General features: G+C 39.0%; 1 protein-coding gene across 3 annotated transcripts in view; it reads right to left on the reverse strand.

Moving 5' to 3' along the window:
• si:dkeyp-72e1.9 (syntaxin-binding protein 4) overlaps nucleotides 1-26,878 on the reverse strand; it is a 75,491-nt gene that overhangs the window by 26,265 nt on the left and 22,348 nt on the right. For 2 of the 3 annotated variants that reach the window (XM_023293897.3, XM_055005498.1), the window contains exons 2-7: nucleotides 22,440-22,513; nucleotides 12,418-12,513; nucleotides 10,480-10,549; nucleotides 10,290-10,364; nucleotides 3,919-3,998; nucleotides 1,208-1,334 (exon numbers count right to left, since the gene is read on the reverse strand). In XM_023293897.3, coding sequence (XP_023149665.3) covers nucleotides 1,208-1,334; nucleotides 3,919-3,998; nucleotides 10,290-10,364; nucleotides 10,480-10,549; nucleotides 12,418-12,513; nucleotides 22,440-22,513 — 522 coding nt within the window. Of the gene's footprint in view, nucleotides 1-1,207; nucleotides 1,335-3,918; nucleotides 3,999-10,289; nucleotides 10,365-10,479; nucleotides 10,550-12,417; nucleotides 12,514-22,439; nucleotides 22,514-25,126; nucleotides 25,374-26,878 lie in introns of those variants that run through there. The other variant, XM_055005499.1, reaches the window with a different exon arrangement.

The raw sequence follows: 26,878 nt of genomic DNA on the forward strand, positions 1-26,878 counted from the left end.
AGTGTACATAAGTTAAAGAATCAGAAAGGTTTTATTGCCAAGAAGGTTTACAAGGAATTGGAAGTAAAGGCAAATAAGAAGCAATGTTACAAATCAGATTAGCAGTAAGCGTAATCAAGGGTTTATAAATCACAAAAAGTCATATGTCTATGGTGGGAGGAGATGGGCAGAATCACTGGGTTGTCTCAGGACCTGTTGAAAAGGCCCACTGCTGCTGGGAAAAAGCTGTTGTTGTGTTGTGAGGTTCTGGTCCTGATGGACCACAACCTCCAGCCAAAGACTGATAAAGAACGGACAGCAGTACAGCATTACCACAAATATATTTCCACAATTCTACAGTTTCATTTAACAGAATTTTTATCCAAACTGATGTACATCTGAGAGTAAATACAACACAAGTAAGGATCTATTCAGGAGACAACAACCTGGATAAGAGTCATAAAACAAATTCAAGTGTGATAATAGGACTGTGGTGTGGACGTAAGAGGAATTTTATATAGTTTTTTCTTTCTGTGAAGTGCAAAGGTGTTCAGTGAAGAGCTGGGGGTTTTTTGTCTTAAAGACTGAGAGAGACTCTGCAGATTGAACAGAGTTTGGTAACTTGTTCCACCACCAGGGAACCACAGAGGAGAAGAGTCTAGCTATCAACCGGCCCTGTTGTGGTTGTATCAGTGCCTTTTGTTGGCCAAGCGTAGTGAGCGGGAGGGAGTGTAGACCTGAATGAGAGAGTTCAGGTAGGAGGGAATGGTTTTCATTGTAGTTTTGAATGCAAACGTCAGAGTTTTGAATTTTATGCATCTGCAGAGGTTTGACCATGCATGCTTTGAGGCCTGCTAGAAAGGAGTTGCACTAGTCGATGCGTGATATTATGAGACATTATACATGTTTGAGACAATATACAATTTTTCTCCATTTCATAGTTTTTCCTATTTTTTGGTGAATTTGTGATGAAATATATAAACAAAACACACAGAGAGCAAAAAAATATCAATATTTCAGGATCTGTCTGGGTTTAGCCGGGTAGAGTGTCCAGACATGAATTGTTATGATTTTTTTCTGTTTGTCAACTGACAACTGCCAAAAGCTGAAAAGATAAACATGGACACAAATGCCCAAAACAGCATGTAAATCATGATTTGGCCACAACTGACCAACTCAGTGCAATGGATGGGTTGATGTCAAACCTATACTGACAACACACTCTTACCTGAGGGAGCGCAGCATTGGTCCACTGTTGTTGTTGTACGTGTTCTGAGAGCCTGCTGGACTCAACAACAAAGGACTCTGGGAGCGAGATGAAGAGCCAGACGATGTGCTATCCAGGTAGCGACCTCCTTTCAGGTAGTCAAAAGAGACAAGGTGATGCAGGTACTTTAGTGTAGAGTAGTAAGGAAACATTTATTCTGTAAGTGCAGGGAGGAACCTTTCTACACATTTCCTTTTCAAACAAACTACAATAGCAGTGGGACTCTCCACTTAAATACACGTGCTGTCCTTTCAAACATATCTTAAGCCTGAGCAACTAGAAGCACAGAATAAGACTCAATATGCTGACCATTCTAATATTCCCCAGACGTTTTTATGTCCACTGCCTTTAGTAAACATCTGCATCTTTTCGATCCTCACAATAAAAGCTAAATCTGTGGGGAGGTATACATGCTGCAGTCCAGCAGTACACTGCAATATCATGCGTTCTTTCATAAAAAATGACAGAGATCATTCATCTAGTGAGTAGAATGTGCTTCTCCTATGACTGATGAAGCTAAAAAATTTTAGTTTCTTATCACCAATGGGGTCTTCAAACTAGACATAATGTCAGAATTGGATTTCTCTGGGTTGCAGCTTCATAAACAAAGTGGATTTTACTCCATCATTTGCATTGTGATACCAAAAACCTAAGAATGGTAGCACTGTGTAGCGCTTCTTGGGGTGGTCCACATGTCCAGAAGAACATGGACAATTTTAGCTCATTACATCCCAACTGACACAGAGCTTCACTCTTCAGTTTCCTCACCATTTACTTTATTTAACACAATTTTGCAAGTTGAAGTTGTTGCTGTTGACGCAATTTTTTTGTGACACTTGACTACATTTTCTCAGATGGTGTCGAGTCAAAATCCAAACAGAGTTATTGGTGGACCCTTACTATGCTTTTCAGTTCCATCCATCTCTTTTTAGAGTTATTTTCATACTGCAAGCATTTCATGTAGTAGCTTTATATGACTAGGATGCTGTTAAATTCTTGTTGGATCCCTGTTCAGAGCACACAAGACTGCTCACATGCTAAAGCCCTGTTTTAACAAATCTGTACCAGCTGGCTGCCTCCTTCCCAACTGAAACAGATGTTGGCAATTGTGTAATGGACAAGTGCACTTGTCATAAGCCATTTTTAAAGGCCTACTTACTCCATCTACCCTTTAGGCTTATCAAACATAAGCCCCTTTCAGACATGTTTCTATTAATCTGACAACAACTGAACGTGTCGGCTTCATGTCTGAATGAACGCACTGATCGCTTCTTCCGTAAAAGTCACGTGGTTGGACCGAGTGGCATTCGTGTACAAATGTAAACTGTTTGCAGCTGAATTAACAGGCCAAGGAGGAACAAGAAGAAGAAACTCTCCCAGAGGAGGTCTGTTGTTTCTGTGGTAGCGTTAAAGGTGGTAATCAAGCAGCATAGTTGTTTGCTAATACTGATTTCAAGCTGTCTGCTGTTTGTTGGACAGTTTGGTGAGCTGACTAGCAGTTCAAGTGTCATCTTTTGTTTATTAGTAGCTTCTTGCACCTTGTTGTATTGTCCAATCTCAAGTGTAAAACAAATATCACTTGCACATCCACTGCTGTGAGAATATCTGAATGAAGATGTGAGAAATATTAGCGTGAAAGTGACCTACGTCATAGATGAACACTGTCACGGATGATTACTGTAATTTTATTTAATTTTTTTAAATTAGCAGAGCGGCCTTACTTGCAATCCAAATCCTCCACAACACTTGAAATTTTTAGTGTGTTTTCTGATTGAAGTTTTTCTTGTTGTTTGTTGCTGTGAAGGGAATTTGCAAACAGTAGAAAGAGAGTTGACTGAACTGATCAGCGAATACACCTCACACCAGCTGATTTGGCTTCAAAAAAAAAAAAAAGAAAGTTTTTAAATTGAATGTTGTTTAACATGCCCTTCTGTATATTTGTGCATGGTAAGTTAATCCATAGGCTTTAATCAGTGCAGGTTTAAAGTCAGCTGCTGTATATTCTCCAGATCTGGAATGAAAATAGTGTAGCAGGTTTTAAGAATCAGGCTAATTCCTGGGTGGGTTTTCTGTGGTGCAGACAAGGAAGTATCTGTGTTGCCAATGAAATCACAATGTGAGGGATAACCTCCTTAAACAGTGTTCATTTTTGACAGTTTGATCAATAATTGTGCAATATTTCTGTCACTGAATTTGGAAATGCTCCTTTAAGATGCATTTTAATCACAAAGTTACTTTTGTAATGTTAAATACAACCCCCCCACGGCTCCCCATTGTTATCTTGTACCTGCAACCTACGTCCAGTGAGTCAGACTAAGTAATGAAGCAGTAATTTCACATATCCCTTAAAATATACAGAAACTAAAGAAGCTCTTGTAGAAAGATCCCCCAGTGTAGCTCTCCCTGAGGTTTATTCCTTTTTTCCCCTTGTTAGAGAGTATTTGGAGAGTTCTTCCTTATCAAAATCAGTGGTGTAGAGACAATTTTTCATTATCATCATTTTGTTTTAGATACAGCCGTGCACATTCAGTGTAAGTTCTTTGTGCTTTAGGTAGCATCTGCCATGCACGCTAGCAGAAGATCTGCTAATGTAAACGCATATTTAATGACAGCTTTTAGGGGGAATAAATGTGGAATGCATCATACAAATGACTAAGCAGGGATTTACCTACCTTGTTGGATGGGAGAGTTGCGTGTTGATCCTGTGCTTCCGTTGGAGCCGTATTTCTCCAGCAGCTCAGCAAATTCTCTCCTTTTCAAAAGAAACAAACGGAGAAACATTAAGAATATTTTTGGGTATGAGTGTGACTGTCATGGCACATTTAAGTCTTTGGTGTTATCATGGTTTCATGCAAACTGGGGGTACTATGGGAGGAAATGGAAACTTTAAAAGGTATTACTTTGTGTGAAGCTTTCATTATATGCATGCAACATTTTTTGTGTTTTATGTTAGTTGTAGTTTTTTTTAAAATTAGTTTTTGCTTCCTTTTTTCCTGATTTTGTGTATATTTGTGTGTTTTAGTATGCTGCAAGACTCTAAGGAAAATTTTACATTGTTGATGGCAATGTACTGTAGAGAAGGAAAGACTGGTATGGATGTGGCACTTGTTGTTGTTGTTGTTGTTGTCTTCTCCAAGTTTCACAAATCAGCATTAAGACCCACCCAGAAGTTTTTCAGCGATGCTCAGAAATACCAAACACTGAGTAAGCACTTTTTTCTAGCCCTGAAAAAGGTTCTAAAGGATCGTTTCCTGCAGTCAAACACAAAGGAATCGGCTGCCCTAAAATGGCACAGCATTGAAAACTGACCTATTGGTCTATTGACTGAGTGGGAATTTTGTCAGGCCTCCTGCCTTAGTGTCTGTATGGCTGGCAGTCTCTCCTTCATCCCCTTCCATGTTTGTGTCTAGCTCAGGACACCTATCGCTGGCTTCATGAGACTTTTGATATTTGTATTTGGTATTCAGTTCCCTGTAGATAATCTAGTCTATTCCTTAATTAACCTGCCTGTTCCACTTTCACCACTCACTTCCCTGGTTTCGTCTGGTTTATCCTGTTAACTTCAATCATGGTACATAATTGTTCACATTCATTTAATGTAAATAAACACATTTAACTGTTTCTCTGGTCTCCTCCTCATTAGTGTCTGCTCCTGGGTTCTCAGTAAAACCGAAGATTGGTCTGAGATACCACAAAAAGTCAAACCCAAAATGTTTTTAAATTTAATTTCGTTTAGTCTAAGGTCATTCTGTCCAGTTGCTCAGGTTCCATCGGCTCTGTATTTTAAGTGTTGCAGGCTTTGAAAACTAATGGGCATACTACTAAGAAACTTATAATAATATTTGATGCTAACCTCTGTTTTGATGAGCAAGTCAAACGTTATTCAGCACCTTCCATCAGCACACTGTCAGGCCCCCTGCTGTAGCGCTAGCTGTATACGTTTTAATCTGTTCTCAGTTTAATTACTGCAAAACGCTTTAGCCAGAGCTGCATCCACCATCTCCAGTTGGAACAAAGTGCTCTTGCTCAACTCATTACTGGGATAAACAGATGATTACACTCCCCCTGTGCTGGCCTCCCTACACAGACTCCCTCGCTAGAGTCTGAGTTGATTTTCAAATTATGTTGCTCACCTTTAGGGCCTTAATGGACCCTGTACCTTAACAAATATCTGAGTTATTAACATGATATACGCCCTCTTGACCACTGAAATCTGCAGATGGAGCCCTAGTGGTTACTCCCAGGTCATAGTTTGTGATAGAGGCTGATCTGGCTTTTGATACTGGAATCCACTCTAAATTCAGGCACACTACCATTCCAGTTTCTTTTGATTCTGCTTCTTAAAGCTTTTTCATTCTGAAAGCTTTTGGATCAGCATATTTATTCTATTTATTATATCACTATCATTGATACGTGCGCTGTTAGCATAGCATTCAAGCCTTTTTCCAGTCTCATCGGCCTGATGTGCTTTGTCCATAGTCTTCCCATCTCAAGCAGTCAGCCTGAGGACTTGAGAGCAGCTGCAAGTGTTGAGATTTTTGTCTTTAAAAATTCCAGGGAATGTGTTTAAGGGGTTGAGGATGGGGAATGGATTGGGAGGTAAATACAGATAGACAGGCGTAATCCCCCCTCCTCACTGCCGTCCTTCCTCCCCTCCCCTCCAGCTCCTCTGCTGCCGGGTAGTTAAAGCACAGAGCACAGATTACAACACAAGGCTCATCCTGTCAGGAGCACTGCCCTAAGTTAAGCTCTCTCCACTTCCCGAGTCTGCTCTCATTCCTCCACGTGTAACACAAAGCAGAGGTGTAACGCTACCTCACGTTAGTTTGTGAGCATCCGTCTCTGCACTACACAGAAATCAACACTACACTGCACACACCAACGCAAAGATCACATTCATGTAGTTCTACATACTCAGTTCTAATTTCTGATATGTGTCCTTTCTAACGACTGAGGTGTAAATCCTGCCTGTGTCAGACTCCGCACTAAGAATCTACAAGCAGAACATAACAATTTTTTGAGGAAATATCAGGGCTGGCAAGTCCAAGTGCGACACCCTTGCTTGCATAAATGTGCAAATCCCCTACTACTTCTGTCGACATACATTTAAATATCCAATTGAATGCAGTAGATTTGAGGCGAGGGCTGTCACGCCGACAGCTTGCACTGACCTTGTTTTCAACCAGCCTGGTCATGGTAAGATTATAAAGCTGGTTAATCACTAATACTACCAGCATTACCAAGAGTAATGCCACTATTGCCATGTCAGTACAATTCAAACATTGCATGTGGTGGATTCATGTTTTCAGGCGATCTGTTCACTTTATTTACTGATTATGTGAGCCGCTGTCGTGTCTTGTCAGGGAACAGGTGTGTCAGAACAAAGTGAAGAAAAGATCCGTTGTTTGTTTTGGTGTCAGTCATTCATTTAATGTAAATAAACACATTTAACTGTTTCTCTGGTCTCCTCCTCATTAGTGTCTGCTCCTGGGTTCTCAGTACAACCGAAGATTGGTCTGAGATACCACAAAAAGTCAAACCCAAAATGTTTTTAAATTTAATTTCGATTAGTCTAAGGTCATTCTGTCCAGTTGCTCAGATTCCATCGACTCTGTATTTTAAGTGTTGCAGGCTTTGAAAACTAATGGGCATACTACTAAGAAACTTATAATAATATTTGATGCTAACCTCTGTTTTGATGAGCAAGTCAAACGTTATTCAGCACCTTCCATCAGCACACTGTCAGGCCCCCTGCTGTAGCGCTAGCTGTATACGTTTTAATCTGTTCTCAGTTTAATTACTGCAAAACGCTTTAGCCAGAGCTGCATCCACCGTCTCCAGTTGGAACAAAGTGCTCTTGCTCAACTCATTACTGGGATAAACAGAGGATTACACTCCCCCTGTGCTGGCCTCCCTACACAGACTCCCTCGCTAGAGTCTGAGTTGATTTTCAAATTATGTTGCTCACCTTTAGGGCCTTAATGGACCCTGTACCTTAACAAATATCTGAGTTATTAACATGATATACGCCCTCTTGACCACTGAAATCTGCAGATGGAGCCCTAGTGGTTACTCCCAGGTCATAGTTTGTGATAGAGGCTGATCTGGCTTTTGATACTGGAATCCACTCTAAATTCAGGCACACTACCATTCCAGTTTCTTTTGATTCTGCTTCTTAAAGCTTTTTCATTCTGAAAGCTTTTGGATCAGCATATTTATTCTATTTATTATATCACTATCATTGATACGTGCGCTGTTAGCATAGCATTCAAGCCTTTTTCCAGTCTCATCGGCCTGATGTGCTTTGTCCATAGTCTTCCCATCTCAAGCAGTCAGCCTGAGGACTTGAGAGCAGCTGCAAGTGTTGAGATTTTTGTCTTTAAAAATTCCAGGGAATGTGTTTAAGGGGTTGAGGATGGGGAATGGATTGGGAGGTAAATACAGATAGACAGGCGTAATCCCCCCTCCTCACTGCCGTCCTTCCTCCCCTCCCCTCCCCTCCCCTCCCCTCCAGCTCCTCTGCTGCCGGGTAGTTAAAGCACAGAGCACAGATTACAACACAAGGCTCATCCTGTCAGGAGCACTGCCCTAAGTTAAGCTCTCCCCACTTCCCGAGTCTGCTCTCATTCCTCCACGTGTAACACAAAGCAGAGGTGTAACGCTACCTCACGTTAGTTTGTGAGCATCCGTCTCTGCACTACACAGAAATCAACACTACACTGCACACACCAACGCAAAGATCACATTCATGTAGTTCTACATACTCAGTTCTAATTTCTGATATGTGTCCTTTCTAACGACTGAGGTGTAAATCCTGCCTGTGTCAGACTCCGCACTAAGAATCTACCAATTTTTTGAGGAAATATCAGGGCTGGCAAGTCCAAGTGCGACACCCTTGCTTGCATAAATGTGCAAATCCCCTACTTCTGTCGACATACATTTAAATATCCAATTGAATGCAGTAGATTTGAGGCGAGGGCTGTCACGCCGCCAGCTTGCACTGACCTTGTTTTCAACCAGCCTGGTCATGGTAAGATTATAAAGCTGGTTAATCACTAATACTACCAGCATTACCAAGAGTAATGCCACTATTGCCATGTCAGTACAATTCAAACATTGCATGTGGTGGATTCATGTTTTCAGGCGATCTGTTCACTTTATTTACTGATTATGTGAGCCGCTGTCGTGTCTTGTCAGGGAACAGGTGTGTCAGAACAAAGTGAAGAAAAGATCCGTTGTTTGTTTTGGTGTCGGTTTATTCTGTGTTCACTCATGTTACATGAACTAAAACCTGTAAACATGAAGTCATATGGAACCACAGGTTACAGTAGTTCTAATTGGTTTATTAGTTTGGTCTTGATAAACTGATCCGAGCCCAAACTCATGTTTTTATCTCCCATCACAAAGAATCTGTAAAAACATACCATAACCATATTTAGTCAAGACTGTAACTTGCCTCTCTTGACCTCATGGCTCATGAATGGAAAGAAAGAAAATGAAAAAGAGTCATCTTGTAACATAATATTAAAGATATATGCTTACAAAAAGCTTCTATCCCCCATTTTTTGTTTATTTCACAGTTTTAATTTACACATAAACTATAATTCCCACCTTGCAGTGTTGTGCCCCTGACAATCAGCTGTAGTGTGCATCCATGTCTGTCAAGACTTGACATTTGACTTTAAAGAATCTAAAATATAAAACATATTCTGGCTTGTTTAACATTTTTTTGTTTACTATAGAACTCATAGTTCTTTCATAGTTTTGACATCTTCAGAATTAACCCATTAACGCCTCAATTTATTTACAATTAAATGAATTTTTTTTTTGTGTGTTTTTGCTTTCCAGCTGATGCTAAAATAAGTGGAGGTTGTTCATTTATCTATTACATAGAACAGATATATGATAATAATAACAGATATATAATACTTAGGTCCCACTCTGACTGGTCCTACGAGAAACCAGTGCTTGCAAAAGGTTCCGAGGTACGTATTGAATATGAACAAGCTGGCATTGGGGGAATGGATACTCTATCTCAACTACAGTCTGAATGAAAGTGGTATGATGCCAATTCATGACAATAGGTGTCAAGGGGTTAATCTACAACGTAGAAAATAATTTAAATAAATAAAACCCATTTATTGAGAAGGTCTGTCCAAAGTTTTGACTGGTAGTGTATGTCATGAAAGCATGATACGTTTGCAAATGATCATTATATAAAACACTTTGCCCAGTTAGTTTAGGCTAAAATCCTGCGATTGGTTTGCTTAGCTTTTACACCACAAATGAACAAAATGTTGAGAATAATTTAGATGTAGTTTATGAAAAACTCTTCAACTTGGAAAATTACGAAGCCTATAAATGTGCTAATCATGCCATGTGAGAATAAATATGTTAAATGACGTATTTAATCAATCATAATGAATATGAATTAATATAATCCTATACTCTTGGTTAGAACGTTCAAATCATATTTTGTTATATTACTTTAAAACATGCAAACAGTTTAATAGTTTGGGGGAAAAAACAAAGGCACTGTGAGAACCAGTGTGCCACTATATTAATGTACAGTACTGTAATCATTAGTCTGACTCTTCATGTGTAGACTGGTAGGTAGAAGGTATAAACCTGCCACTTTTCCATTAACTACATGTTGCTGTTCTCAAAATCCACTTCTTTAAAAGAGACACCAACAACAACCTCCTAACAGCAACCTACTGCATTAAAAGTGGCAAGTTTGCAGAAGATCTGGCAGTAAGGCAGCTCTGCTAGTTTTATTTGTTGAACTGACCATTTCTATGACATTTCTTTTCCCCCTTTGTGCAAATGTTTCACCAAACAGTTGCATTCGTCGCTATTTTTGCGGACCACTGTTGCTGCATTCTGGGCTTAGTTCCATCCAACTGTGATTGGTTTAAAGAAATACAAACAAGGCAGAGCATTTTCCTGCTATAGCACATTTAAAATGACATGCAGCCAGACCATTCTCTGTTGCAGAATGCTCCGGCTATGTGAGACTCTGTATTCATAGGCGTCTGCTTACTTTGCTTCTTCATCTCTGGCTATGAGAAGACGCATGTGATTGGTAGCAGAGGCTGCTCTCAAGATATCCACAGCTCTACGAAACAACGGAAACAAAACACATTTTTACTGTTGTTACAGCATCACCTCAGTCATGCTACAGTCACGGCTTTTCAAACAAGCATGGCAGCAGTAAGCCTTTACTAGATTACCTTTCACTTGTGATGCCTACGAGGCTGTCCCCATTCACCTCCAAGATCTGGTCCCCTGGCATCAGGTTTCCTGTTAGTAGACGAAGACAGGTCAGACAGTGGGGTTACCAGCTGCATGAAGAACTTGTAAAACAGTTGTTGTTCGGGAACTGTTTAAGATAAATGTAAACTCTGTGATGATGAACATAATATGCTCCTAGACACCACTGCTATAGCTTCTGTTTGAACTAATAGGACACAGGATGCATGCGTTAGTCTCTAGAAATGATTAGAGCAAACACAAGTCTGCTCTTCAACAGAAAATGTCTCGCACAAACGCTTTGCCACACTGAATAGTGAACAACAAATGGCAAGGAGCTGGAATTCTGTTGTCTGTTGTCTGTCTCTGGTGAGTCAGAAGCAGGTTAACACGAGGAGTAAAGCTTTGATATGGATACAAACAGCTAAATTAGAAAAGAGACTCTATTGTTTGTAAAGTTTGTTGTCTTCTGTATGAGCTATAGGAGTATTTTTCTGGCTCTGTCTGTGTTCCTCTTCAAACAACCTCAACTTTGCTTTACAGAATCTCGCAAACAAAAGCCAGGATTTTTAACATAGTACAATCAGTTCTCTGTCACTCTTACAAATCTGTGCCCTTTTTCCATCATTTATGGCTCAGAGAAAGTAGGCCAAGACAATGTTGTGGTGTGTTTTATTCATGTTTTCCTACTCACATGAGAGAGGCTCCAAAAATACTCATACTGTCACTCCAGCAGTCTTCAGTCTGGCCCAACAGCCCACTGTGCTAACACTGACTTCTAGTCTATTCTTTATTCTGTACTAGTCTTTCATGAGGTGTGCAATGTAAAATACATACGGGGGAATATTTGCAGATGATCTTTAAATGCACCAAGGTTTTGTGCAGGTGAAATAAAACTGACACCACTCCAAATAGTATGTTTGTCTAAGAGATCCAACTCAACACCATTTCACTTTCATTTTCCAGCAAGTCTCTTCTTTCACAGCAGCTACAGGCCAGTAGAATGTGATTGAAATAGTTACTGATACATATTAAACAGGCTGCCTCTTTTATCTGTTTGCAGAATTAATCTCATCAGAGAAGTTTCAAACATTTCGGCAGGTTTTAAGTCTTTTAGTTGAGCTGCCCCAGTTAATTTCTTTCCATTAGTTGTATTTCATGACAAAGGAACTCCTTTAACAGACTATGTTATATGATAGGTGCAAAGGAGAAAGACAAAGCATAGCAGAAAGTTCCAAATACCAACAAATACTCGCACTGAAAAACAATCTCAAAATGTAGCTCTGATTTGGAAGGAATGTATACAGTAACTAGATTTATCCATCAATGCAAACAATTTAGCAAACTACAGATGACTGTTATCATACATGGTGTTTTCATCTTTAGAGATTGTCACACAGTAGAAAGATGTTTGCGATTCCTGCCTTCCTATGGGTAATGCGACTGTAAATGTAGATCTGACACTGTCTCATAATGAAGGAAACTAATGTTACTGATTGAATTTTCTCTGTCATAAATACACTAATCAGTTTTCTTATTTGCGTTCTATCAGCTGCAGTACGAGCAGTTTAAACGGACCAAACGTAAAATCATATTTATACGATTCCTGCATCACCAACTAAATACATGTCGGGTTCCCGTGGCTTTGAGTTTAGTTGAATACCATATATGTACAATACACCACAGATGTCCGCCTGTGTTCTGCCACGATGGTTATTTCTGTTACACATCACACTCTCTTCCACTTTTGATGCTGTAACGCCAAGCACAGAATCCGATTACTCGATTAATCGGCACAATAATCGATACAATACTCGATTACTGAAATTATCGATGGCTGCAGCCATAAATGAAAGTAATAAAAGTAAACCTGGGATATCATGAAGAGAAAAGAAAGCTCTTAGAAACACAGTGCTCACCATCGTTTGAAGCAAGGCCACCTGGTAAAATCCGTTTGACGTAGACTCCAAACTCCTCTCCAGTTAGCTCCTTCACTCCACCGATCACTTTAATTCCTGTCGGCAAGAGAAGAAAAAATATGTCCTTTTTTTACATCGAGGTTTTGCAGTTGTTTTTTTATAAACAGTCCCTGAGACTGATGACAATTAAAGCACAGTATTCATCTTGCTTGAATCCTGCTTCAGAGAACATTTGGATTTCACTGTGTACTTTCAAAACGTAACAATACCTTCTTCCTGCCCTTGAGCACACAGCAGGTTAGATAGAATATTTAACTTATGGTTCAGGCGGCATTTCACAGACTCTGACAGCCTGCAATCTGTCATTGAGACCACCAAGAGCAGAATAAAGTCCTCAAAAAAGCTTCTTTTATTTACTGTAACACAACATGAAGTAAGCGCTCAGGGAGATTTACTTCACACTGTAAATCACTTGTATGTCTCTATCACTACTTCACACTGTTTTCAAACTAAAAATCAGGTGAAGTCCAAACTGAACAAATGCTAATAGCGTATATAAATAACTAACACAGATGGTATTTTGAATATTCTGATCTCAGGGAGAGTGAGGAGAAGGTCACTGGTCAGCACTTGTCATTTTACTGGCATTGTGCTGACATGAGAGTATCGTCAGGGGCAACAGTTACTGATCCTCAGGGTCAGGGCACGTATCACCAACTGGATTCATATGAATGGGATTCAAAATGTACCTACTGATGCTGCAATATGAGGCAAAACTGCAGTTACTGTATTTGGTCCTAAACACCCCAGAAACACACTATCTAACCACATAGTTACTCTGGATAGCTTCTCCTTGGCCTCCAGTACTCCTGTGAGGCCAAATAGTATATTATTTATTGTTGGATCCATGCTGTGTCTTCCTCCATGCTGCAAGAGAACATGCAAGTGATGTTTGCACAAAGATTTAGTGGCACAGTGGCGGTTACGCAATGCAGCATCAAAATGTGCCGATATAAGCCATACTGTTTCATCCACAATTCTACGATTTCATTTAGCAGACGCTTTTATCCAAAGCAACATACGCTACCAGTCAAAAGTTTGGACACACCTTCTCATTCGGTGGTTTTTATTTCATTATTTTATACATTGTAGATTAATACTGAAGACATCAAAACTATAAAAGAATACACATGGAATTATGTTGTGAACAAAAAATGCAATAATAGGACTGTGGTGCCGTACTGATAGCGCATGAGGTAATAGGAATTTATTTATTGATTTATTACTCCACCAAGGAACGATGGAGTTCTGTGACGACTGGTCTATACTCTGTCTGTCTGTCTGTCTGTTAGCAACATTACTCAAAAACGGATTAACGGATTTGGATGAAATTTTCATAGAAGGTCTGAAATGACACAAGGGCCAAGTGAATAGATTCTAGCAGTGATGCAGCTTATAGTCTGGATCCAAGGATTTGTTAAAGATTTCTGTATCATTGCGAGATAGCAGCACAGCGTCACTGTAACTATGACAACAAGTGAACGCTACGTCAACTGCCAGACGATCACATCATTGTGATCCTACTACAAATCGGCCACCATTGCGGCTTACTGGGACTTATCTGTCGGAAATGATACAAGGAACAGATCATGAAATTATGGGGGTGTTTCTGAGTCTCACAAATTCCAGCCGTCCGCTACATATTTAGGTCACACAATTCAGTATGTATATTTAACGTACACATGCATAACACACACCTGTGTTCTGCACAAGGTCATTTTGTTTGTGGGAACATCTATATTAAATGGCCACATTCTACAGTGCCGTGAGTTCTGCCATGAATTTTTTCAAGATTTCAGCCAACGACTGAGCAGGCTTGGTGGAATACTGCGCTCTCTGAGTGTTTTTCATGTTTTATTTGCAGTCTGTCAAGTGCAAAGGTGTTCAGTGAAGAGCTGGGCTTTCAGTCTTTTCCTAAATACCAGGGAACCACAGAAGAGTAGAGTCTAGGTATTGACTCTAGACTGTTGTGGTGGTTGCATCAGGCACCTTTTATTGACAGTGAACAGGAGGGAGTGTAGATCTGAATGAGAGACTTCAGGTAGGAGGGAGCTGTTTTTATTCTAGTTTTGATTGCAAGTTGAGAAATTTAGATTTTTTTTTGTGGACAACAACTGGAAGCCAGTGGGGTGAAATGTGTTGTTTTTGCCAGTAAGGATTTCCTTGCTGGCAGGTATCCAATATCTCATTTGAAAAAATATTGACACACTTGAACAGTTCGATATACTGCCCACACATTCTGCCTATGCAGCTTTACTCCTCCAAACTCTCTGTCATTCTATACCTACTGGGGTTGCAGGGATGAATAGTATGAGGTTTTCACTTCAGGTGTCCCAACATTTTTCTGCTGATGCAACATTAATAAATAAGATTCTAATAATACAACAAACCTTCAAGTAAAATGTACACTTTAGGTGCTTTTATAGTCATTTATTAGGCGGTACAGTAAAGTTACAGTGGCTTCATACTACTACCAACACTACATTATAGCTCTATTAGCTATAGACTGAAAAAGCTCATTTTAAGTGTAATTTTTAAAATAAAACAGCTTTTTTCATCCGTGGTAACTGGAAACTGCAGCTACTACAGCTACATTGGATTTGATCATATAAGCTGAAGACTGTAAATTATAATCAACTTGAAGTCAATTTTCTTTGGTTCTATGGTTTCTAGGGCCAATATTTTTTGTGTTTTATTTTGTTAGGGTTTTTTTGGTAAAATAATCAGAATTAAGATGCATACAATTAAAGCATTACATACACTATCAGTCAAAAGTTTGGACACACCTTCTCATTCAATGCTTTTTATTTATTTGTATTATTTTCTACATTGTAGATAAAGACTGAAGGCTAACACTTCTTTGTTTATACCATAGTTCCACGTGTATTCTTTTATAGTTTTGATGTCTTCAGTGTTAATTTACAATGTATAAAATAATGAAATAAAAACCACTGAATGAGAAGGTGTGTCCAAACTTTTGACTGGTAGTGTAAATCATTACAACCTTTCTGTCGGTTTTACAGTTTGCCAGCCAGCATGAAAACTTCAAGCCTTGTTTTCTCAACTTCTCTGACCCTTACTGCTCTTTCCACTTTTATAGGAACGACTGGTTTAACAAGTCGACCTTCATTGAGATCAGAATGTTCGTTTTGCGTTGAAACTGCTGTAGAGATGTGGGTCATTTTTTTTGCAGAGTCACAAGTACAAATGAACAGATTAATCCATCCATCCATTATCTATACAGCGTTTAATCCTCATTAGGGTCGGGGGGGGGCTGGAGTCTATCCCAGCTGACGTAGGATGAAGACACCCTGGACAGGTCAGCAGTCTATCACAGGGCTACATATACAGACAAACAACACACTCACATTCACACCTATGGACAACTTATAATCACCAATTAACCTCAGCTTGTTTTTGTACTGTGGGGAAGCCAGAGAACCCAGAGAAAACCCACAAATGCACAGGGAGAACATGCAGACTCCATGCAGAAAGATCCCAGGCTGGGACATGAACTGGGGATCTTCCAGCTGAGGCAACAATGCTAACCACTGATCCACAGATTAATCAATGGACAAAATGATTTCATGTCCAATAGCGAGAAGTATCATCGCCCAGTCTGTTCATTCTCTTAACATATTTCTGTTACCACTGTGCAGCACACACTTTAAACCACACAGTTTCAACATCTCTGACATGTTTTCTTCAGATTCTTTCACATGCATTTTCCTTCTTGGCAGTTCCAGTGAATTTAACCCTGAGATCAGGACGTGTTTCGCTTCGGGCCGCTATTCTGCTGCCACAGAGACAGAATGCTTGCACTAATTGGGTCTGGAGCGCAGGGTTGTAAGTTAATTATCGCCCGTTGGAGGAATGGGGTTATAAAAATCCTTGTCTCTCCCTTCTTGCTCTTCTCTGAGGAAAACAGTTTCTTGTTCTTTTGTTCCTCCTCAAAGCAGTCTCCTCCCCCCGCCTATCATCAGATAAGAAAAACACCATTCTGAGCTAATATGAAAGACATGCGTCTCATCTTCTTTCCCTGCTGTACATTTTGTTAACCAAGTCCTGCTCATAACACATCAAGGCCATGTTTGTTACATAGTGTTCCAAAACTTCAAGACCATGTAAAGAAAAATTAAACGAGATGAAAAAGGGCTTCTGAAATCGCTTTATAATAACCCAGTTATGGCAACAACATGAGAAGTAACATGTTTATTCAACTGCACAGAGCTACTTGTGGACATCTGGTGTGTGTAAAACTGTTTCTTTGAAGAGCATTCTGCATATTCTGTCAACATCTTGGCAAAATCGACTGCGACTGGGATGGCTTTCACTATGAACATTTTCTCCCGCCCACTGGCTAGGATGGTACAGCTTTCAGCTGCATTAACAAAGAGATTAGCATGTGCTGTCCTTCGTGCAGGATAGCAAAAGGGTTTGATACAGTGTGCACAGCAGTCCCTCCCCCGGCTGCTTTGGAAGCTTCAGATGTACAGTAAGGGGATCTTTAGGCTCTACTCTATATGTCAGAGCAGTGTTTACACTTGCACATGCTCAAGTAGGATGACAATAAGCTGATTTGCCTCTCAACTTTGTGCTGACAACCGTACTATGGAGCCACATCATGGCTTTTTTTCTACCCGTACCTCAAAACACGTTTATAGGTTCAAAGCTTTTATTTACAGATATATATATTTTAAAATAGTGCATAACTATACAAAGAGCTACATCTGACACTTGTTTTTAGATACTTCCTGTGACCTAGACGACTTGGCTGAATAGTTGATTGGTATTATTTTCTGGGAAATGTAAAAGCTGCTCGCCTGACAAGCTGTAGGTGGAAATATTGAAAAAAAAAATCATCTTCTCATCCTTTCCTAACTTGGAAACTGTAGTCTGGTAATCCAAGTCCAAGCATAACTTGCACAGTGTAGTTGGCTAAATAGGCTTACTGTTGTCTGACATAAAAAGATTTTTTAAAAATGAAATCAGATGATGAAGAATTCTGGCACATTGCTGGAAAGCTTTAAGCAATGATTAATACATCCTCCATTTAAATTCCTAAAGGCTCAGAATTGGCCAGCATTCAGGTTCATTATGAGGGCGTGTTATTTATAGTCAGAACATGTGTACAGTGTGATAAAAAGCTGCCAAAGAATTGCTGTCAATAATAGCTGAGTTTTCCTCAGCTTTCCTCCTCATGTGTGCATGAACAGAAAGAAAAAATTTTAAGCTGAACGAAGGTAATGATCATCTGACACCTAATTTGACCGAATATCTATCACCAGAGTTGCAACACACTCAACATTTATTCTAATGAATTGTACTGCTACAATAAATAACTTGAATGAAGTCCAATATTGTGCTCTACCTTTACAGTCAGTTACTTTCAGTAGTGCTTCTCAAACTGAATCTGTACTGGCTTCTGCGCTCTCCTTGTCCATATGTTCTCTTTCTTGTTCAGAGCGATTTTCACCTGTTTTATTTAGATTTTAGAATATTTAACTAATGTTGCTGCAGCTAAGATGACTTATTGAATATCTGTTTATACAGTGGTGGAAAAAAGTTTTCGGACACTCTTAAAATTTTACAAATATTATCATGAAATGTTTGTGGAAAAATCTTTTTTGTGTTTCAAAAGGTGTGGCTGCATTAGACAGACACAAACACAAATTATATCTATTTGTTGTTTATTGTTTCCAAGAAAAACTAACAAAACTAAATTCTACCAAAATGACCCAATACTCACTAATTTCTTATTTTTGTGGAACCAATCAATTTTAAGTTTTTAATGGCTTTTTTTAGGACATTTTTAGTATTATGGCTGTGATTGTACTAAAAGAAATTACACTTGACGAGTGCGGCTGAGAGCGATTCTTCATGCAATATACATGCAAATGTATGGGCTGTCCCAAAACGTTTTCCACCACTCTGCATATACTGACTAGTAATGTTAAAGTGAGGAAAAATAGCAGCCATCGTGAATATTGCCAAACTTGGCCAGCCCATGCCTACCCTGCTCAGTGTTTTAGAGTGAAAATTATGCCTCACTTCATCACATTAACTCCTTTCCTTACCAAATTCTTCAAGAACTGCTTTTCAGGATTTAATCATAACTATTACAGGACCACTCCACCAATTATACACATAAATATTAGACTTTTTTTTGGCATGAGGGCTCAATCTGTTAAAACAGTTTTATCAAATAGTTTTTCATGTCACATCCATGTCATAAAGCTGATGTTTACAAATTTTGCGTCTGTGTTAACCTTCAGTTCAACCAGAAAGAGCTGAGTTTTAATCATTACTCGAAAGGAACTGATGACAATGAAATGTTCAAACATCCAACTTCTAGAGAATCCCAGTGACACCAAACTGTCAGGTGCATAGACTGTATTTAGCTCTTACCTAAAGCATTTTATAGTTGCCTTTTGGTCACAACATGATGGTCGTGACTTGCAGGATTAATGGGAATAAAACCACTAATCCCAGATGGTACGTGTATTTGTTCCACATGGTTTTGGAAGACTCCGTTCAGACTGAGACTTCCAGCTTGGTACAAACTTTGATCCAAACAACTGATTCTTCTTAAAACATTTTAAGTTCCAGTTGTGGACTTTAGGTAGTTTATTAATGATTCTGAATGTATTGCACTTGTTTTAATGGACGGTTTTTACTTATTTTATTTTATGCTAAAGAGTAAACAGCTCAGAGCCTTTTCTTATTGATAATATGTTGCATTTGAGTATCTTATTATGATCAATAAGACATCTCAGGTGTCTATTTTTAGAAAATAAATGACCAAACTATTCATTTACGTGTTGCACCCAGTGAACTGCAGCTCCAAAACTGAGATGCATACTGAATCATCAATTTTGTGCATCATTACACATTATAAATGCAAATTTTTCTTACTGCATAGCTTTTCAGTTGTCAAATGTGTAAAAATTCAATGTAGCTCTACTGTAGGAACTGCACAGAAGAGTTGTTGTTTGGCTGTAGTGAATAATCCACCTGCATGGTGATGTGGAAGTGAAACAAGGATGAAAACAACAGCAGCTCCCTTGTTCTTAACCCAGCTGAGTTAAGTGGGTTAGGGCTTTGCTACATGACCTACTTCCCTTGCCAGGCAAACACACTGATACTTAGCAAAAATACCTACTCTGCAGAGGAAATCCCTTTAAAAGTAGGACTTTATTATTTAAGCTTTCATATTCAGACAATTCAACTGAATCAGGCTGTATCTGCATTCACTTGTTTAAGAAGAGCAGTGTGATTTGGACTTCGTGTGAATATATTAACTGTTTTGCTGGTTATGACTGATGTAACACAGACTTCTACCTATGAAAATGACAGGTGTATGACATCATTTTTTTGTGCCACACCTCTTTTGTCTATGGCTGTTACAGTCACAAAATTGTAACTGACAATTAATTGTCTTTTACATAAATTATTGCAATTAAGTAAATGTATTTTTCAGTTTATTTTATGCCTTTATTAGTTTTAGATTTGTGGTATTGAAACTAAATTCAAACTGCACCTGAGAGTGGTGAAAAATACAGCCTAAAGCTTTCCAGAACTTTGCTGATGACTACCAGAAGTGCCTAACTGATGTGAAAATAGCCAAGGAACATTTAACCAAATATTATCATTGCTATATGTATATTTTTGACCCAACAGATTGTTTTCAAAGGACCTATAGTAAACGTATGAAAGAACCAAGGTGCATGATTGTTTTGAAGCCAAAGGTGTTTCAATAATTCCATCACTGAAAATTAAGAGATCTAGGAATCATTGAAAACTCAAGACTGCCATGATATACATTGTTTTGACCATGTACACCATGACAGTGGGATGCCAGACAACGTTATGTGGAGGCATATTAACATAGAAGCAAAGTCACTCCAATAAAGTGTCCGGATGCATTCCTCCAGTAGCAACAGATGTTCAAAGTAAGAATAACAAGAATAATGAAAGATCTGGATGAGATTTGGTCTGGTGAAAAAAGATTCAAACTGCACAAAATAGTACAGTTTTGCATTAACAATGCACAACATGATGTGTAAAGAGGAGAAAGATGAAGGATGATGAAAAAATGCCACAGACAATTATCAGCTGCTCTGCATGTTCCCTTGGCTATACGGGTTAGCAACCTTTAGCTTACTGCTTTGGCTTTAATGCTACAGTAGTTTGCAATCTGGAAAAGGCCAAAAACAACTTTAGAATTTGAAAATACAGCTTTCTACACCTCCTCCCTCTACCGTCTCCGTTTGAAGCTCCTCCCACTAGGTGAACATGGGCACATTTACATGCTTCAAGTGTACAAAAACAGTCAAGCCATAAGTCAGCATTAACATGTGCCTTCACACAGGATTCAAATCCAACCATACCCTTTATAAGTCCTCTGTTAAATCCTATACATCCTACTCTCACTGTGAACTTTGTTGCTCTTTATCCTCTGATTGGCTAAAGTCTCCTTCATGGGCTGGATTTTCTAAAGCCTGAAAATGGAGCCAAAGGAAGTGCTAAGCTAGCTAAATCAAAAAATTCAGAAAGATTAGTATGGAATTTTTGCCCAATGATGTCAAAAAAATAGTGCCAATCCCAGCTTTAAGGCCCAGAAGTTGGTTTTAAGGATCGTGTCTCACAGTTCTCATGAACCTGCCGATAAAAGTTCTTGAAACCCACTGAATACTATCTGCTCAGCAGCAGACGCAAACATAATGTACAAAGAGACGACCTTTTCTTAGTTATTTCACGTTTTATTGCCATAATGTTATGCATAGCTTTGTCCCAAGTCCAGCTTTGTATTCATTCTTTCAACCATGTCCAGAGAAAGTTGAGTTTTTTTGTCCATATGGTGTTTTTTATATATAAAAACACTAGAAGTTAGAAGACAAACCATGACCAAAACATGCAGCCTGCAGTGCGCCAATGACTCTAATGGCTCTAAAACACAGATACAGACACAGACTTTCAGGGTTTCATATGTAACAAACCTCAGGAAATAATCCTCTCAACTTGCAGGGTGTGGTTTTCTCTATCATTATTCTTTTTCAGAATTGGTTCATGACTTGAATATCCATGGCTGAACTACTCAGATGTGTAGAGTAGGTGAGCTGGCAGGGAATTTATATGGTGTAATTACATCCAAACCATTTTCAGGCAGGAGGGAATGATTTTCAACAACAAAAAACCTTCTAAATGTGTGACTTTGATAGACAGAGATGAGTTTTTAGGGGTTTAATCAACAACCGCAGAGTGACTTCAACATTAACATTTTACCAGAAAGGATGTCTTCATCTGAACTTCATCCCATTTTATTACTCTAAAGACCAGCAATTTATTGAAGCATGAGTTACTGCCACTTGTTTAGCTCTAACTTTGTCTTTACAACTTCTAGATTCTGCCTTGTCTTGATCATGTGCAACTTCTTTAAGTAAATAAAAACTTGCCTTTTTAAGGTTGTTTTGCATATTTTCTTATACAAAAATGTCTAATTAGCTACTCCTACTGGCTATGTCAATGTGAGGAGGACATACAGGTCAACTGGAATGTTCTGTCAGGTATCAGTTTCAGATCCAAGGGGCTGTACAACCAAGTTCTGTATGTTGGATGCAAGGGTCCAACCATCACAGGTCTTTACTATGACAGACTGAAACTGTTCAGAATGGACCTTGTCTCTCACCTACTAAATGCTGGCCCACAATCCCTGACAAACATGAATTGTCTACGCAGTTATAGACCACAAACAGCCAAAGGAATGAAGAGAGCATTAATACAGGCAGGAACAAGTGTTTCTGCATGTGTTCTCTGAGAACACTTTGAAGCTCTAGCTGCAAGTAACAAATGGAACAACTATGACTTCTCCAACCATAAAAGGAAGTTCTAATTGGGTGCATCAGTTGAAGATATTGCCTTATGTTCTTGGTTGCCGAAGAGAAGGAAAAAACAACACTCACCTAGTCCATTCTCACAGTCTGTAAACTCCATGGAATGAACAGCTCGGTCTACTCCATATGGACCCATTAGTGTCCTGATCATGATGGACGGACATTGAGGGTAGAGAAGACAAAGAGATGAGAAAATAAGTTAGGTGCAGCACAAACTTAAGTATGAGCAATAAATCTGTTTTTCATGTTTTTCTTCACAGATTAGTCCCTTTGGTTGCAAAGCTATGCAGTCAAACTGTGATTGTTCAATCTGTAGGAGCACTGAACTGGAATTGGACTTGATGATGAATACTGGCCCTTATGTCTAGCCGTACAGGTAGGACAATGAAGATACTACACAGAACATATACCAGTCATGAAATATAAGTTTGTGATTCATACATTTGCTTGTGCAAATCAGTGTCTTCTATACAGTGGGAAAAATCTCACCTTGTAGAAATTAAATTACCTTTCTGTATTACTGAATTGCTTTCCCATTTAGGCTTCAAATGGTGACACAACTGCATCAAAGTCACTGGGAGAAGTTGGCTGGCACATAGCAGGTAACTTATATGAGTGATCTAGGCAACAAAAGCACATAATGTTGGGGGAATTTTTTTTAAAATTTTGTTTAAATAAATACTGTGTGTCTATGCGGAGTCTCTATTAAACCTGATCATGATCTTTCCCTGACCTAAACCAAATACTGCCAGTGTGTAAACAGAAATGCCAAGCAATGCTGTGGTGGGTTAAAAACACATCACAATTAGTGCTGAATCCCAGTTTAGTTACAGTAATACTTGTACCACTCCTACCTCTTTATCAAGAATGAACAGAGAAAATGTGAAAGCAAAAATCACCATTTCCTGGAAAGCTTCCTGGTAATAAACTAAGATTAAAAAAAAACCTCATTACAAAATGAAACCATAGTGTTTAAGATCAATGGAATCAAAACAACTACTATCTTCCTGTTACTTTTGGCAATAGGCCACAATGAGACCCACGTCAAATCAAACAAAATTGAAGTTAACAACAGGGCATTTGAAAAGCTTAATGAATATATAAAGTGTCTGTGTTGAATTGTAAATTGTAGCAGCACAGAAGGACAGATGACAATAAGCATAGTGTGCATTTAAATGCATGTCTAATGTGGTAACACACTATCACGTGTTTTAAAACTATTAAGCAGTGAATACTGAACTGAAGCTTGTATTATCTGTCAGAAAAATTCCAAATCCATCTCCAAAATTAGCCCTACACTGCTCCTGCTCAGGAGTGACCACAGGAACATGACAGATCTAAGATGTTCATCCAGGTTCCACACTCCCCAGATCCAAATCTTACTGAGCATCTGTGGGATGTGCCAGAATCATCCTGCTCTAGGTAGATCCCACCCTGCAACCCACAGAATTCACTGGTGCCACAGGACACCCCCAGAGGTCCTGAGTCCATGAACCACTGGGTCAGAGGAGTATTAGCAGCATAAAGGGGACCAACACAACATTAGGCAGGTGGTCATAACGTTATGCCTGATCGGTGTAAACACCCAACATCATCATTGATGTATGAGAGCATCCTCAGGGACTAACCCCACCCAGCTCTGTTCAGATGGGTGGACCCTACAACCTGAGACACTGCGGTCCTGTGAGCATCAGCACCCACAAGGCTTACTTCCACAACCACAGTCAGGCTAGCAGCACGGGACATTAAGGAGGCGAAGAAGTCCCTCATTCCACAACCCATTCACACTATGGACAATTAACCCCTTCACCCTCCACCCCTCACCTATCTCCCTATTCATGTGTAATATTACTACCATCATTTCACTTCCGTTTTCAAACCAACATGTGCAATGTAACTTCTGTACACCACAAAAATATGTGCAATTACTTTCTCGGGGTATTTATGTTTAACACTTCCTTAAGCAAAGTGCTACACAATGTTAGGAAGGTGGTCATAACATTATGCCTTATCGGTGTACAGTAACAGCATGATGGAATTCCTTTAATTTCCTTCTGTCTTTTGGGTTTTGTGTTCCACCCAAACATTTTCACACATCTGGCCACCTCTATGGAATATTTTTGCAGACCTCACTGCACCCAAACGAATGAATACCAATAGAGTGCATCCGTTTGTTTTTACATTTTAACCTTCAAACTAGAAAACTACACGGTTAGACGAACTTTTTCAGAAAGAACAGTAGGACACAAGTAGAGCACACATTCTACGGCACATGATGTCCGTCACTCCAAAGGTGATCCAAATACAGGCAGCTGTCGTTGCGCACGGCGCAAGAGCGCGACAGATGGACAGAGGTCTATCCTCTTCAGTGGAATGCTGACCAAAATAACACCAGGGGGGAAAACGGGGACACTTCTATCAGCGTGTTTTACCTACGTGTTGATATTTCTTCCTCTGAACAAACCACAGTAACCAAAAAACATTCCAACACCAAGCGCCTTTCGCGTTTAAACCCAGTACAAGCAGCAGATGGAGAGTTTGACCGAACACGCGAACGCCTCACCAGCACCACTTTAATTAAATATTACGTTTTTTTCTTCTACTTATTCCTCATTTCACGCCAACAGAAGCCTTAGCAACACTCCAGCAGCGCAATAACATCCACACAACACACACTTAAGTGGACACACGGCACTGTCAGCCATTGTTTCAGCCCGGAGCAGCTTAATCCCACACCTCCGCCTGCGTTTCTTTACCTGCTAATGATGACAGCTCCTTTATACATGACTGAAAAGGTTGGCATTTTGACACGGAGCCCCGCTTCTCCGCTGAGACGGACGGACGGACGGTCGCTCGGTCGCAGCTCCCCCCGGTTTCAGCCTCCAGCCAGCAGCCACATGATGGTCTGTTTGCAGAGCAACCTCTAATTCCAGTTAACCACGCTGTCCGCTCCAAACATCTCCACTTTCCCCCCACACGTTTAATCTCTTACATAACAAAAGTCAGCGCAAAAAAAAAAAAAAAAAATGTTTAAAAAAAAAAAAAAAAAAAGGGCACCGAGATTGGAAATGATCACGTTTATCTCTCACACGTTTTTCTCTCCACCTGCAATCTTCTTCTGCCTGTCGAACTGCAGAGATTTGTTTATTTATTTATTTATTTATTTACTGGTTGTTGTTGTTGCCTAAAATGAGACTGCTTTCGGCAAGAATCTGAATTTCAAGTTTCAAATTTCTGTTATAATGCGTAATATTTTACCAGCTAGACTTTTAAAATATATACATCTATAACTGGGGTTTGGTATTATTATTGTTATTATTTTAAATATAATTTATACATTTAAACTTTTGCATGACTGCGTTTCTAATTATGATCATCCACAGTTTAGTTCCCAAATATTAACAACCGTGAAGGTAAATGGTTTTTTTTCTATGCAGCACTAACAACTGCTTGTTGAGCCACAGAAACAGAGCAGGAAGGGCTTAGATGCCTTTAAACACATTAATGCATAAGTACCCCGCTCTCCATTTAGAAACTGTTCTTTAATCCACATCCATTACTCAGTATTTTCATTTGTTATTCAGACCTCTGAGCATCTGTGTTGTACTGCTGCCTGTTAAAGCTAACATTTTTTGATAAATAGGTCAATATATAATTGAGGGACTCTTGAAGTCCATGGGATATATCTTGCATACATTTTTACGAAAAGTAAAACAAACTAATAATTTTTGTGTTCATTATGATCATTTCTTTATAAATTCTATAATTATTTATTATGGAAACAATCACTTATTAATAAAAAAAATGACTGGATATCACTAAAATGTCAACTAAATAACCGTGCGAATTTAATAACGACCATCTTCTAATTAACAGTAAATGAGCTTATTCAAAAGTTGTTTTGATTATGTTCTTTTTATTAAGTTGAGATAATCATGACAGATATTTCTTTTTTGGCAATATACCAAATTTTATATGGAAAATAACATTGTATCTGTGTCTGAGAAATCACTTTCAACCAAGTTCCCCATTACAAAAACACCTCTCAAGGAAGTGTGTTAATTCCAGATCACATGACCTGCTCCACATGATGTCATTTCCTCCTGAAGAAAAGACTGGAAAGACTCCAAGGCTTTCTGAGTTATTTAATATAAAGTAGTGTGTGAGTCAAGTGTGGATTTATGGCATGTCAACAGGTTTACTACAATATCTTTATAAATAACTTTCAATTTCAATTTTACTCAATTGTATATATAATATTTAGAAGAATCTTTGTGTAAAAATGCCATGTGGTGTTTGGTTATAGGCAGCCATGTTGATTTTAGGCCTGAAAACAGCAAAAATGTCAACTATGTTACAAAAAGTCCCACAATTATTTAGTGACCCAAATGCATTAATGTCATTCTATAAAATGTAAAAAGAAAAGGTAGCAAAGTTACTGTGTCACTGTCTTATATTGACAGTATACAACAGAACACCTGTGCAATGTCATTTAAATGTCAAATGAT

This window comes from Amphiprion ocellaris, chromosome 19 (genome assembly GCF_022539595.1).
Source record: "Amphiprion ocellaris isolate individual 3 ecotype Okinawa chromosome 19, ASM2253959v1, whole genome shotgun sequence".
Taxonomy (NCBI): domain Eukaryota; kingdom Metazoa; phylum Chordata; class Actinopteri; family Pomacentridae; genus Amphiprion; species Amphiprion ocellaris.